Raw genomic sequence first — 14,502 nt, forward strand, 5'->3', positions numbered from 1 at the left:
TAAGCATGCACGAGATCAAGCACCAAGCAACGCCTCTTCGGCAATAAGGCCCATCGTCAGCTCAAGGAGGATGTGGGTCAATACAATACTACCCCAAATCCATGGCATAATTTGTCGGGCTTGTCCCTGGAGAGTAAGGATCTGGAACCCCAAGGCATCCCCACCCATGTACCCCAATCCATTGTGGTTGTGGCTTGGCCATAGCTTCTTTTTTTGGCGGCAGTGCCTTGGAGTTCCTTTCGTCCATTCTAGTGGTGAAAAGCCTTCTGCGCATAGCTCAAACATTGGCTCGTTTACGGAGGGTCCCGCGTTGTAGTGGGATGTTCCGACCTGATGCGTGCGATAGAGAGCGCCTGGTATGGAACATGTGCTGTTCGGCTCGCTTCTAGCTCGAGCTAGATGGGCGGCCTAGCGGGAACAGTCCTCGGCAATGGAGCAGGCCGTTTTGAACAGGGCCCCGGGATAGTGAGTAATTGCGAGGTGACGAATGCAATTGATGTGCGGTTCGGTTCTGTTTGTACCTCGGAAATCCACCCAGAGGTAGTTACTTTGTATGCAGATTAGAACTTGAAAAGAAATGGGCAGAGATGGATACAGTACAAGTACGAGTACATGTATGTAGACTCACCATGCAGGCAGCTGCATGTCTCTGGGCTTGAAGGTTGCCATTGACGAGCCTAAAATCCTCCTCATGTACGGAGCAGGTATATCACATACCGTATGCGGGCTCATATTATATTCCAATGACTCCATAGTAGCAGCTCCTCCGGGGGCCTACGGGACATGCCCGTCGCCAGCGTGTCACTCATTGCAACCCTTTTTCTGCTTCTCCACTTGCTAGATCTGTCGCACGTTGTTGATTGACTCGCGACCGCCGGAACCCCCCCTCCCCTGCCCACCCCCAGTGCGGTGCTAAGCACGGAGTAGCTGTGGTACCAAACGGCAACTTTTGGGGACATCGGGTCTCCGCCCTTGAAGGTCTCAGCCATCGGTCCCATTTTGCCCGACCCTACCTATGGGCGGGAGGGTAGCGTGCTCGTCCTAGATAGGCTGTGAATATAAGAACCTTTGCTCCCCACCAGAAAAGTTGCTGCTCTTTCTCCTCTTGCTTCGGTCATCCCTGATATAAATAGTAGCTGCTTGTTGTGAAGCGCTGCTTTCGTCAAAACAAGTACTCTCCAATCACATCTGGTGTTCGAAAAAGGTCACCACCACCCGACACAATTTCGCATATTCCATCAGGTCGATCGATTCCCAAGTCCGACAATCACCATCACCATGGCTGACGAAACCGTCAACATCGCTCCCAATGAGAAGGAGACCAACGGTGTCCAGCAGCAGACGGCGGTACCACGCCAGGGTTTCACACACAACCACCACAACGACTTCCATGAGATGACCATTGGCCAGTATGCCCAGGCCTTTGGTGGTGCTCTCCAGCCCGGGGCTTGGAGGCCATATGAGCACCGCAAGCTCGCCAATCCCGCCCCTCTGGGTCTTTCTGCCTTCGCTTTGACTACCTTCGTCCTTTCCGCCGTCAACATGCACGCTCGAGGAGTCTCGGCCCCCAATGTCGTCGTCTCTCTCGCTTTTGGTTACGGCGGTCTTGTTCAGCTGCTTGCTGGCATGTGGTAAGTCATGAGCTCCTGGATTTCGCAGTATTATAAGCCTGGACCTATACTGATGGTTCGTCTTTAGGGAAATTGCTGCCGGTAACACCTTCGGTGCTACTGCCCTGGGCTCATACGGTGGTTTCTGGATCTCATACGGTATTCTCTTGACCCCCGAATGGGGCATCACGGCTCCGGATGGCCCGTACGAAGGCAACGTCGCTAGCGTGCTTGGCTTCTTCCTGACTGGCTGGTTCATCTTCACCACCGTGCTTCTGCTCTGCACCCTGCGATCCACTGTTGCCTTCTTCCTCCTCTTCTTCTTCCTTGACCTGGCCTTCTTCTTCCTCGCCATGGAGCAGTACGCTGCCGACCTGGGCAACGAGACCGCTTCCCTGGCTCTGCAAAAGACTGGTGGTCTCTTTGGTTTCTTGGCTGCTTTCGCGGCTTGGTACAATGCCTTGGCCGGTATCCAGGACAGCAGGTTAGTACTCGAACATGCTGGCGCATCTGCGCCTGTGCGCTGCATATTTGCTAACAGACAATCAGCAACTCCTTCTTCCAGGTTCCCGTCATCCACTTCCCCTGGTCCGAGGCTGCTCGTGAGCGCCGTGCCAGCAAGTCTGAGCGTGCTCAGGCATGAGTTTCGTCGTAGGAAGTGTGATGTGTTCTTGGTTATGAGCGATGTTGGATAAGGAATGATACCTGAGTGAAGCGAGCGCGCAGTTCCTAGCGGGCTGGGCTGCGAGTAGGAATGATTACAACTGGGCCTTTTTTCCTTTTTTTTTTTTTTTTTATCTGGTTACCAAACGTTATTGCGATAATACAGGAAGCTGCATACCAGCTGCTGATATACCTACCTCCTTATTAATGAAACTGACGTCTACGTCTTCTGCCCAGCATTGCTACTACCTAATTGATTGTGTGCCCCCATCCTCGTGACTGTAGAGATTAAGCGAATCTCGATTGGCGACGATCTGCATAAGAGGCAGGCGGCACTTTCGTCGTGACTGCGTTATCAAACGGACCATCTCATCTTGTCTCAGATCTTAGCAGGTTAGTACCTACTGGGTACCAAGCGGGTGTGCATATATCAGAGTCCATCTCATAAAACATGTTTCATCATGAGGCTCATTCACTAGTATCACCATTAGTTGGTGCTAATGCAGGCTGCCGTTCATGCATCCGTTTATTACTATTGTTTCGGATATCACCTGTGCTAATAATACATGTTGGACTTACTTTGAGGATACTAGGTAGGGAGAGTGAATCCATCACGTGAATTCCCGCGTTTGTCTCTGCCATGGCCAAGATGATTGGCCTGAAAGATCTAGACAAATACACGTACGGAGTACCTAGGTAGTATTAATCTCATATATCTCAGAAGCAGTATCTATAAAACAGAGGTAGGTGTCTGATAAACAAGTGACGCCCTTTGCCAAGAGCCAATGTTTCGTTTTCACAGTAGAGGACGGATAGATGTTCCATCTCTTGGCCCCCCTAATCAATGGTTAAGCTTGGCAGCCCTGCGTCCAAGTGCTGTGTTTGAATTGTCAGTTGTAGAGCAATCTGGTAAAAGCGAAAGACGTTCTTGCTACCTTATTTCGAGTTCGAAATCCATTGATGGGTAGGATACGACATCTCAAGGCAGGGGTTTCCCCGTATTACTTAGGCAGTAACAGCAAAGGGACTCTAGGTTTCGAAAAGCCAAAAGCGACGAGGCAACGAACAGCAATTGGTGTCAAAACAATCTCCGTAATACTCCACGGCTCACCCCAGAGCTGGAAAAAAAAAATTCTATCATCCCCATGCCTTTTGAGCGTGTCATCAAAAAATACAAAAAATCGAAATGAGAAGAAAAGGCGGGGCGGAATGCCTTCCGCTCTCCACTCTCCGCTCTCCGGGATGCTAGTCGCCGCTGCAGAGTAGAAGTTTGCCATCTGGTGCTTTTTACGATGGCCGAGGCCGGTTGAGTCACCGGCATCAACCTCCTTTTTTGGCTTGGTTTTGGTAGATTTTTCTTCTTCGTTCGTGTTGCATCTAGAGGAACTACGGGGGGTTCATCAATGAGAGCTTGCCATTGGGCTGCTTCGCTGGGTCAACTCCATAATGTGGTCGTTGTCTTCATATTGATTCAATGTGTTGCTGAATTAGCCACCGCAGATTCATCTACAATCGATGGCTGTCGGTGATGAGACTTCTAGTAGTTATACAAATGCAAGCCAAGCGTTATAGCAAAAGAAGAGGGGGGAAAAGGCTAATTGAAAGTTGTAGCTGAGTTCTTGAGGCTAGTCCCTCTATCCCCGGGTAGATATTCCCGGGTCGGAGAGAGGAGATTATTGAGCGCGCCCTTTACTAGACTCCAGCCAAGTCGCGGGCGAGGCTTACCCAAATCAACAAAACAGGAAGTGATTTTAAGTAATCGCTTGCCTCTTTTGTTCCTTACGGTTATGGGGCCGATTTGGCCCCCCGGTGGCCCCCGGTGGCCCAGTTAAACACCACATACATAATGTCAATTCAGCCGGTTGCCAGCCAAAACTTTTCCCCCTCCTCTTTATCTTTTTCTTTTATTCATCTTTTCAACAGACAGTTATCCTCTTTGTCACTGACGGATTTGTTTCGCCTGACTGTTACCTACTCTCGCTTCGGAAGTGAGAAAGGTTTGGGCGGGTAAGATGAACCATCGTCAGGTACTCAGTGAAACACATGACAAAGAGGATATCCTGCCGACTTCCGAGCCTCAAACGAACAACAATGACCAAGGAGCTATGAGCGATGAGACGGAAAAGGGGAACCTAGAGTTGTTGGTTGAGTCTTCGGATCAGCAACCAGCGAACAATGCACCCCCTCCACCCCCAAACGGGGGCTATGGATGGGTCGTCACCGCCGCCATCTGCATCATCAACGCCCATACATGGGGCATGAACTCAACTTACGGAGTCTTCTTGGCGTACTACATCAAAAATAACACTTTCCCCGGGGCAACGACTCTACAGTATGCCTTTGTTGGCTCCCTTAGCATTAGCTGCGCCATGGCCATCTCGCCGTTCGCGACCATAGCCGTCAAGAAGTACGGCACCAGGCAGGTGATGCTCTTCGGGGTTGTGCTTGAAACGGGCAGTTGGATTGCGGCAAGCTTTGCCTACAAGATATGGCATCTGTTCCTCAGCCAGGGCGTTCTCTTTGGCATCGGCATGGGATGCCTCTTCACAGCCACGGTGGGCATTATCCCTCAGTGGTTTACGACCCATCGCTCCTTGGCAAACGGTATATCCGCTGCCGGCTCAGGCATGGGAGGTCTTATCTACTCATTTGCTGCTGGTGCCATGATTCAGAACCTGGGGCTTGCGTGGGCCTTTAGAATACTTGGAATCCTTGCATTCGTCGTGAACTTCACCTGCAGTCTTCTAGTTAAAGATCGCAACAAGATTGTAGGGTCGACGCATCTAGCTTTCAAAGGTACTCTTTTGACGAGAGCCGAGTTCCTGCTGTTTATCCTGTTCGGCTGGTTTAGTATCCTGGGCTATTCTGTGGATATTTTCAGTCTTGCCAACTATGCCAACGAGATCGGCCTTGAATCGTCTCAGGCCGCTCTCATCAATGCATTTTTCAACCTGGGCCAGAGTATTGGCCGGCCGATCATGGGATACTTCAGTGATCGAACTGGACGGATGAACATGGCCGCCATCTGCAGCTTCTTGGCTGGTGTCTTTTCGTTGGCCATCTGGATCAACGCCAAAGTATACGGCGTGCTGATCCTCTACTCTATCTTATGCGGTATGGTTGCCGGCACCTTTTGGACAGTTGTCGGACCTGTTGCAGCCGAAATTGTTGGATTACAAGATGTGCCCTCTGCCCTTAATATTTTGTGGTTGATGATTCTGCTTCCCTGCACTTTCAGCGAACCAATCGCTTTGCAGATTGTGTCCGGAACTGGAAGTTATCTGGGCACTCAATTATGGACAGGCCTGATGTTTATTGCTGCTACAATCTGCATGGTTATACTTCGCGGGTGGAAGATTGGGGAAATCGACGAGCTTGCCAGAGCACGCAACGAGAGACCGGAGGATTTCGATCGATACAAGACCAGCGATGGCGAGGAACTGATTGAGCAAGGAAGAAAGGCTGGCCGACGACGAATGCTCGTTGATTTCTACAGGAAGAGGGTTGTCTAAGGATCAACCGTGGATTTCCAATTATGAGATTCGCTGTGACCGAGTTCAAGGCGATGACCCTCCCAAATGAGAGGCGAATTACACACTGGCAATTTCAACGAATCATCACGTCGGTTGTAGTCGTGATACTGTTCTTGTCATTGTGCATTGGACTTTGGATATTAACAGCTTGGCATATATGGAGTGGATGGCGCGATGAAATTTCATATGGGAGCATTCTTCTTGATGTGTTGGCTATTTCTGTCGTTTTACGAGCGCATGTATATGGGGGAAGTATAGATTAATATTTGGAGGTATATAATCACATATATTCACCCAATAAGAGCAATCAAAGTAAATGGCGAACTTATTCTCCTGCGAAACGCTGCTGTGACCCCTGTAAAACCTCAGGGATCAAGCGTGTAAAGCGGCACGTGAATTGGCGTTCAAGACCGTCCAGGCGCCGACGCGCCGCCCCGCAAAAAGTTCACGACAGCACACGACAGCGTCATTGCAGATGCGCCGCAAGAGATGGCCTGTGGCCTAGAATGAATCACAGCCCGTGGCGATGTGGCTGCTGGAAAATGAAGAAGCCTTCCAAGGCAAGTGAGACGAGACATGCGCATTCGGCCAGATGCGGTACTGACCGGCCTGTTTCTGCGTAGGGCGTCGACTCTGGCTGCGTCCAGGCAAAACGTACCTCTTTGGGAGGACAGCAGTGGAGCGTGAGTTTGATGACCTGCATTGATATCTTTTGGTGGGTTTTACAAGGGCTGATTGAGATGGGAATAGCTGGCCTGCTGGCACTGTCGCACAATACCATCTCGCGCAAACACCTGACAATCACCGTCGAGAACGTCATAGAAGGACACGCGCACAATCTATCGACCCGGTCACATATCAAGATTGAAGACCTCGCAACGAAGATAGGGACGGTGATAAACGGACAAAAGATCAAGGGAAGTATCTATGATACTCAAGTTGAAGAGTACGAGATTATGCTGGGCAAGTGTCCGAATAAGTTTCGGTATTTATGCCCAGCCGGAGCAATCAAATGCTTATACGGTTGCTGACAGAAAGTAGGCTGAAATGGCATCCGACAGTCTTTACTTTCTCATTTACAAACAAAGAACTTCAAACCCAGCCTCTGACATCTCTTAAAGAGCGGTTCGAGCAGCTGGATATCAAGCTGTTGACGGACTACAGCATCAAGCACACGACGCACGTCATATCGAAGAAGCGAAACACAGCCAAGGGCCTACAAGCGCTCATCAATGGCAAATGCATTGTCACGGAGACTTTTCTCGATGCTATATCCTCTGTTGCGGGGGTCTCCAATGGCGCAGATAGCCAAGAGTCGAGCTCTCTGGAAACGGACTTTGACAAGTTTTGGCCCAACGCTATGGAGCACCTACCAACGCGGGGTAGTGAGCCAGTGCAGCACCCAGATGACATGTATGCGCCTGATGGTCAAAGAAGAGATGTATTTGAAGGGTATACGTTCATCTTCTACAGCCAGATTCAGTACGACAACCTCATGGCGCCGATTACAAACGGAGGTGGAAAGGCTATGCTGCATCCTATTGAGCCAGAGGAGACGCGGGCGGATGATTTTGTCCGATATGTAAAGGGGGTCGCCGGTGAAAAGGGGTCCGGATCTTTTAACGATGGTAGTGAGGGCAAGGGAGTTGTTCTGGTGAGGTTTTTGCCCGCCAAAGGAGAGCTTGTTAGCTGGTACACCGAGTTTATCACGGCAGTCTCCCTGCTACTGGATCACAGGCCTATTGAGCAAAACGAGTTCCTGGAAGCAATTCTAATCAACGATGCAAGCCAATTGCGCCGATCACTGGAGACGGAATCATCCCTTAGAGTCGATGACTCAAGGCCGGTGGAAAGTTTGCAGCCTGAGCAGACCACTCAACAGAGCCTAAACAGTCCAACAACACAAGTGGTGTCTGAGTCATCCCAGCAGGTCGAGTCACAGCCAATCCCCAGGCGAAGTCGAGTACGGAAACCAGTCAAGAGAAGGTTTGGGGGCTTTGATGATGACGATGACGAGATGGGGATAGACGACCCCCCTCCCGCTAGGGAACCTGCAAGACAACAACCGCAACCTCAAGAGGATGAAGGAGGGTTATTTGTGTCTCAGGAGCAAGATGCTCCTTTCGTGCCCGACGACAATGATGCCAACTTTCGATCACAGAGAAAGAGGCCGCCCTCTCCCATACCGGAAAGCGATTTGATGGAAGGGATGGCACCAGCAGCAGCAAAGTTTAAACGGCAACGCCTGGAGATGGGGGAGCAATTCGCAGCGCCCTCACCCGAACCTGAGAGGAAAGAGCTTGATCAGGCAAAGACGAAGGCCGGGACCAAGAAGAAAGTGAAGGCAGAGGTGGAGGAACTGGACGTTTTAGCAGTAGCTGCAAAGAATCGTGAGGAGGCGGAGGCTCGGGCTCGGGCTGAGGCCGAGGACCTGGCAAATCTACCAGAGGGCATTGACCTGGCCGAGATTCGTCGGCTAAATATTGTGGAAGAGATTGAGCCGCGTCCCACAGAAAGGGGGTCAGACAGGACGAGAGAACAGGACATTGCAGATGGGCGGTGGAATCCCAAGTGGAACGGAATGAAGAACTTTAAAAAGTTTCGCAAAAGGGGAGAGGTGGTGGGGAGGCAGCCCGCCAGAGTCATCATCGCCCTCACGGAAGTCAAGCCCAAGGAATTTGGAGTTGGCGATAACTACTGGCTGGAAGATGTCAGCAGTGACCGGAAGAAGACAACAAGCCAGCCATCTGCTGCCGGCGCCAGCGAGGCAAGGAACTCCCCCCTGCTGGCCCCGTCGCCGGCGAGGCGAGCTGCCTCGGCGCGAGTCATCGCCTCGGATAGCAGTGACGTGGAGGAAGAGGCGGAGCCAACGCCAGATGGAACCGGGGTGCAGTCTCAGAGCAGTGGACGGAGCCAGCTTTCCAGCGCAAAGTCTCGGGCGGCTGGGAAGAGACCGGCCACGGAGCCGGCCGCTGCTAAGGACCCGCCGCCGGCGAAGAGGACGAGGGTGGCGCCGAAGATGCTCGAGATAGCGGACAGCGACAATAGCGATGACAGCGACGACGATCTCAAGTTTAGATTTGGCAAGAGACGGTAGTTGGTGGGCAAGGCGTGGCACTGGGTCATGCTCTCCTTGTACATGTAATCTAATATCTGCGTACATGGGGGTATCTCTCTCTCTCTAACTAATGTACAACATCTATAGTCTATGCTGTTTGCGGTGCCCATTCTGCTTCTTGTTTGCTCATGTGCAGCCTAATTTAAATCTAATCCATCTTGTCCATTTCATTCTCCTTGCCGTCTGTCTCGTCAACCAGCAGTCCCACGAGACACGCCGCCAGCATCGTCTCGTAGTTGACCCATGGATGAATCTCCCCAAACAACTTGGTGCCATCCCGTCCCGCGCCCCTCATCAGCTCGGGCACGCCTCCAGGGTGAAACTTTGCATACGGCGTGACGTTGTACACTTTGCCGTTGATGGCCATCCACGCATCCTTGCCCTTGCGCCCCGTCTGCACCTTGAGCATCGAAGGCGTCACGCGCAAATAGGGAGTCGAAGACGCCACGCCGCGCAGGTCGGCACTAGGACCAGATATCCTGGCCCAGTCCAGCGGAGAGTGGCCCGGCGTTAGGACGACTTGGCGACTGGGCTTGGAGGGTTTGGCGGAGAGCGTCGGAGGAGGGGCGAGGCCGGAGGAAGATGCCGAAGGACCTCGATTGGGAGCCGGGCCGCGGGCACGCTGCGCCGAGTTGGGAGCCGGGAACTGGTTGAGGGAGGGAATGCGGCCGTTGGGACGGGCTGAAGGGAGAGGCGGCGGAGGCATCATGTTGTTAGAGGTTGTAGGCTCGGCGAGGGAGAGGCTAGGGACGGGCAGGGCCGGAGTTTCGGCGTGAGCCTTGGGCGTGGTTGGAGATTCCGGCTCTTGGATGGCTGGAGGGACAATCGTTGGAAGCGAATTAGGGGCGCCATCGTCGGGCTTCCGCTGCCGCAGAGTCGAAGAGCTTCGTTCCGCCGAGGTCGTTGTTGATGACCCCCTCAGTTCAACATGGTCTGACGGTTCGATGGCGATTTTCGGCGCCGGCTCGAGTCGATGCTGCCCATCATCCCGATCTCGACTTGACGATGCCTTTGTCTCCCTGCCGTCGGTGATGGCGGCGGGCTTCCCAACGCTCTGCCATGGCAACCACAGCCACGGCGGCGGGCGCAGGATGACGAAGACGACGGACGCGACAATGAGCGAGATGCCAAGCAGGGCCATGCTAGGCTTTGCTGAGACACGAAACGGTACAAAAAGAAATGAAGAAATTCCAGACGTTTGATGCGAAGCAAGTCAGAAGGATGACGGCAAAGGCATGCATGTGGTCTCTAAATTTGGGACATCAAGGGGGTCCGTTCAACGTGTCGCAGCCAATGGAGTGCGTCGACTGCTGCGACCGGGACGTCGTTAGCGGGAGGCCAGGCACGAGGCGCTACACCCGGATGGGCATGGGAGCGAATCCTCGGCTTTTTGGGTTGTGTTTTGTTTCATCAGGGGATGGCCTCGGCTTCAGTTCTGGAACACCTTTTGCGGCGTGTCGGGGTTTGCTCTTGTTTGATTTTTTTGAGATAGCAGGCTAGATGGTATTTTGTAGTGGTTTATGCGAATAAACAAACGATGGGTGATCTGACTTGGCCCGCATAACTGGCGCCGTGTATGTATGGCATGGCTGAGATGAGAGCGCTACTTAAAGAAGAAGGATACTAGGCTAATGAGCATGGATGTGTGCACTAATTTATACGGAGGTTTTGTTGTTCTTCGTCGGGTAGCTTAAATCTGCTCATTCGATGCAGATCTCGCCCACCTTGCTCTACTGTATGTATGTATCGGAGCCAGGGGAGTCAAACCATCTGTATGCACTGCATACTTTTACTGTATATTAGGCCTCCTGTCCATGGCATTAAACACGCAGATTGGCAGATGATATTTAGTACATAGTATTAGTATTAGTAGTGATAGTAGTGGTATATGTTGCATCAAATCTATCTTCATCTTGCATTGCCGCATATTGTATATCCACCGCCCACATTATACAGTACACAGCTTACACCGAGTATCGTATCGCGCCTCATGATAGCACCAGACTCCCTATGGACACCTAACCCAGCACGTCAATCCCTTAGGTATTACTACTGCCGCCGCTGCTTCTACCTACCGTACTAGGTAGTCTAGTCGTCTGCAAACGCACGATGCTAATGTACTCGGACGGAGCACAGCATGTGCGTGCAGCTGTGGATGCTCTTCGCTCGCTCCCATAGGATGCATCTGCTTCCGCACTCTTTACCGCCTTTCTGGATACAGACTTGCGGGGGGGCAAAAACCCTGTGCTGTGCTTGCGCTTAAAATGAATTGGGCCATGACTGCTGCGGGTGCGTTGCTTCTCCTCAAATCGTCAGACTATTCAACAACTGCATCGCCGACTTTTGCTTTTTTAAAAGCGTCCATGATCAATGCCGCTGATGGTCCTGCTCCGTCCCTCCGTGCTCCGTCCCGTTACCGTGCAAGTGCCTGTACCTGTACATCTGATCCCTCCATAGCTGCCGTCCCGCTGGGCTTAGTGGACACTCTTCAGGCTGTCCCGGCTCCTTTTATCCCTCCACACGCCCCCTAATTTCTGGCCCGGGCCTAGTCGTCACAGCGGCCTTAATTACCTACCCAAGGGAGCCATTTGGCGGCTGTCGAGCGACTTTGGACGCCCGGACGATGCGCTCAGTCAACCCATACTCAGACACCGTCGCCGACAACCCAAACCCAAATCCCAAGCCCAAACCAAGATCCAAGCCTCATCCGCCCGCCTCGCGCCTTTCCGCCTGCAAACCCGCATCCAAGCGACCAGCCGCCAACACCAACACCAACACCGCGACGACCGCCGCAGCTCGATTGGGCACGCCTCCACCGCCCAATCCCCAGGGATCGCCCCTCATCCGGCCGCCTGCTGCTCGACAGCCGAATCAACATGTGCTTTCTGTGAGGGCTGCCGCTGCTCCAACTACGCGTTCATCCACCAAGAGGGACGCCGCCACGATGCCTCTCGGCGACAAGCCTCGCCAGCCTCAGCTGAGCGCGGCTCCTCCCCGAAGCATGACCCGGACGCCCCTGACCCCAAAGGTCGCCGTCAAGGGCCCGTCCGCGACCACGCCGCTGGCTCGCAAATCTGGCGCTTCTGTTGTCGGCGCGCAGTCGCCGCATGGCGATGGCGCCGCTGCTCCTCCGGCTTCATATCTCAGCCATACCGTGACCCCGCGGTCGGCGCCCCGACAGTCCCGTGCCGACAGCGTTGTCTCGGCGCAGAGCAGCACGGTGAGCATCGACAAATCCAGCGACGGATGGGACACGAGGAGCAACCGCGGGCTGGGCATGTCGCCGCTGGCACGTACCGACAGCCTGAGCTCCAGGAAAAGCCTTGGAAACTCGTCAACCGGACCCGACAACGACTCAAAATTCTTCTACGCGAGCAGCATAAAACCCGCGGCCCAGGCACCACCGCCCCGGCCGGCCTCGGTTGTCCATACTAAGAGTACGCCGACCTTCTTCTATGCGAGCGACGCCGCCAGCAAGCGAGTGACGAGTCCTCCGGCATACCCCAGCTCAAGCACCCATTCGCTCAGCTCGGCGCAAGAGGGTGTTGCTACCAAGTTCTTCTACGCCAATGGCACGCCAGATGTCGACGCGAGACTGTCAGCGCGCAGTTCTGGATCGGGCTCGACGGTCTCGAGCGGCTCCAAAGCAACGCGCCCCAACACCAGCAACTCCTCAGCCGTGGGATCCAGCACAACCCAGCACTACTCGCGACCAGCATCGCCTTCCAAGAATCTGACACACCCTACACTACCGCCACAGCAACATCATAAGCAGCACCCGCCACCACCGCTACGGGGCAGCGCCATATCTCCCTCGTCTCCGATTAGAGCTTCGGCTCAGCCGTCTCCGATTAGGTCTTCGGCCCAGCCATCCCCGAAGCTGGCGTCCACCACAGCCCAGGTCAACAAAAGGCGGGTGAGTATTGAGGCGCCTCTACGGTTGAACCAGGGGCACGGCCGGACGGGCAGTGTCAATTCTATGGATGGGGTAGTAGCACCGAAACTTGCCTCACCCACGATGGCACCGCCCATGATACATGCGCCTGAAATGACGCCGCCGCTTCTAAGTCCCGCGTTGCCGCAGTTGGCACAGCCAGTGACGATGGCTTCGATTTTGCAAATGGCTGATGAGTTGGAAGACGAAGAGGACGAAGACGATGAGGATGGCAGCGAAGGCGAGGGGGAGGACGGAGAGGACGGGAACAGCGATTACTCAGACACCGACTCCATCAGCCGGAAAAGGTCATCTCAGAATTCCGAGTCCCTTAACCATCTTGTCCTGAGCGCACGGCGGGAGCGCAAAGTTCAGGATCTCGAAATTACCAATGCTTCTCTGGAGGCCATCAATAGAACTCTTGAGAGGCAACTGCGCAAGCAGTCTGCCGAACTGCGCCGCTTCCGGCGCCTATCTAGAGCTGGCCGCCTTACAAGCGGCTCTACAGCCTCTACCCAAGGCGGAGCTTCTCTAGCTGTGCCGGATGCTTCAGGAGGTCTCACCGATGTTAGTGAGAAGGAGGAGGCTGGCCCGGCAAATCACAACGACGAATACGAAGACGATGAAGACGAGGAGGAAGAGGAAGAGGAGGATGAGGATGAAGACTCGCTAGTCGATTCCGAGTTATCCAATGGAAATGCAGCCGCCGACTCGAAATCTAACGGAGCACCGTTGAAGGCAGAATCCCCTGGGGATAAACGGCGTAAGCGCGATGAGCGCCGTCTCCAACAGGATCTGACCAGGCACCAAGAGCTTCTACTTGATAGCCAGAAGATGAACCAAAGTCTCAAGAAATGCCTAAACTGGACAGATTTGCTCATAAAAGAAGGGCAAAAGGCGTTGGCTTACCGTGTCAGAATCGCTGATGTGGACGCCATGCCCGGCCGTGTCCTGGCGGCTTCGTACTACGACTATGGCGACGACACATCTCAAGTTGAGGAAGACACAATATCTACCGTTTCTGTTGGGGATGATACCGTATCAATCATGGAGTCTGAAGCGGAAGTGTGGCCAAAAGAATCACAGGATCGTGATAGCGGCATAGAACTGCCCGTCGCGGGCCATTAGATATCCGACATTTCGCATACACCAAGGGGGAGGAGGCAAGTCGACACGTTATTCTCCATAAATCGGCCGATCGATATTTTTGTTTCAACGGCGCAAACAATTCTTACTCTCGCTCACATCACCACTCATGGATTTTCGAGTTTTTTCTTTCCTTCTCTTCTCGGACCCTTTCTTCTCTTTGCTACACTGCTGCAAATTTTCTTTATTTTCTTTCTATCCTTACCTTTTTTTCTTTTGTATTTGCGACAGCATATACTTTTTTCTTTTCTTTACTTTTTTGCACGTATAGTTGCATCTCGGGATATCGGGGATACATGGCGCTCATTTGGATTTTGCATGGCGTTTTTTATGCTCTATATCTTCTTTTTTTTCTTTTGACGCTGATACTAGAACCGGCTTTTTTACTCTCATTGCGTTGATGAAGGCCATGATCACTCTATTCTTCCAACCACCCGCTATCTCCATTCCTTTTTTACTTGAGAGCTACCTCATATATATCCCCAAATACCCTTCTTC

General features: G+C 52.9%; 5 protein-coding genes across 5 annotated transcripts; 4 read left to right on the forward strand and 1 right to left on the reverse strand.

Annotated features, from left to right (window-relative positions):
* Positions 1-1,278: 1,278 nt before the first annotated feature.
* Triagg1_1090 (uncharacterized protein) lies at positions 1,279-2,253 on the forward strand (the record flags this gene model as incomplete). The annotated part of the gene is made up of 3 exons (XM_062904605.1): positions 1,279-1,631; positions 1,699-2,094; positions 2,160-2,253. 3 exons carry the CDS (start codon positions 1,279-1,281, stop codon positions 2,251-2,253), a joined length of 843 nt encoding a protein of 280 aa, XP_062760314.1.
* Positions 2,254-4,285: 2,032 nt separating this feature from the next.
* Triagg1_1091 (uncharacterized protein) lies at positions 4,286-5,785 on the forward strand (the record flags this gene model as incomplete). The annotated part of the gene is made up of 1 exon (XM_062904616.1): positions 4,286-5,785. The coding sequence occupies one exon, from the start codon at positions 4,286-4,288 to the stop codon at positions 5,783-5,785; it is 1,500 nt and encodes a 499-aa protein (XP_062760315.1).
* Positions 5,786-6,382: 597 nt separating this feature from the next.
* Positions 6,383-8,903, forward strand: Triagg1_1092 (uncharacterized protein; the record flags this gene model as incomplete). The annotated part of the gene is made up of 3 exons (XM_062904627.1): positions 6,383-6,403; positions 6,454-6,791; positions 6,848-8,903. The coding sequence occupies 3 exons, from the start codon at positions 6,383-6,385 to the stop codon at positions 8,901-8,903; spliced, it is 2,415 nt and encodes an 804-aa protein (XP_062760316.1).
* Positions 8,904-9,072: 169 nt separating this feature from the next.
* On the reverse strand, positions 9,073-10,065 carry Triagg1_1093 (uncharacterized protein; the record flags this gene model as incomplete). Its single annotated transcript, XM_062904638.1, has 1 exon — positions 9,073-10,065. The coding sequence occupies one exon, from the start codon at positions 10,063-10,065 to the stop codon at positions 9,073-9,075; it is 993 nt and encodes a 330-aa protein (XP_062760317.1).
* A 1,482-nt stretch (positions 10,066-11,547) lies between these two features.
* Triagg1_1094 (uncharacterized protein) lies at positions 11,548-13,986 on the forward strand (the record flags this gene model as incomplete). The annotated part of the gene is made up of 1 exon (XM_062904649.1): positions 11,548-13,986. The coding sequence occupies one exon, from the start codon at positions 11,548-11,550 to the stop codon at positions 13,984-13,986; it is 2,439 nt and encodes an 812-aa protein (XP_062760318.1).
* Positions 13,987-14,502: the final 516 nt, after the last annotated feature.

This window comes from Trichoderma aggressivum (assembly GCF_033847375.1).
Source record: "Trichoderma aggressivum f. europaeum strain CBS 100526 chromosome Unknown scaffold_002, whole genome shotgun sequence".
NCBI classification, from domain to species: Eukaryota; Fungi; Ascomycota; class Sordariomycetes; order Hypocreales; family Hypocreaceae; genus Trichoderma; species Trichoderma aggressivum.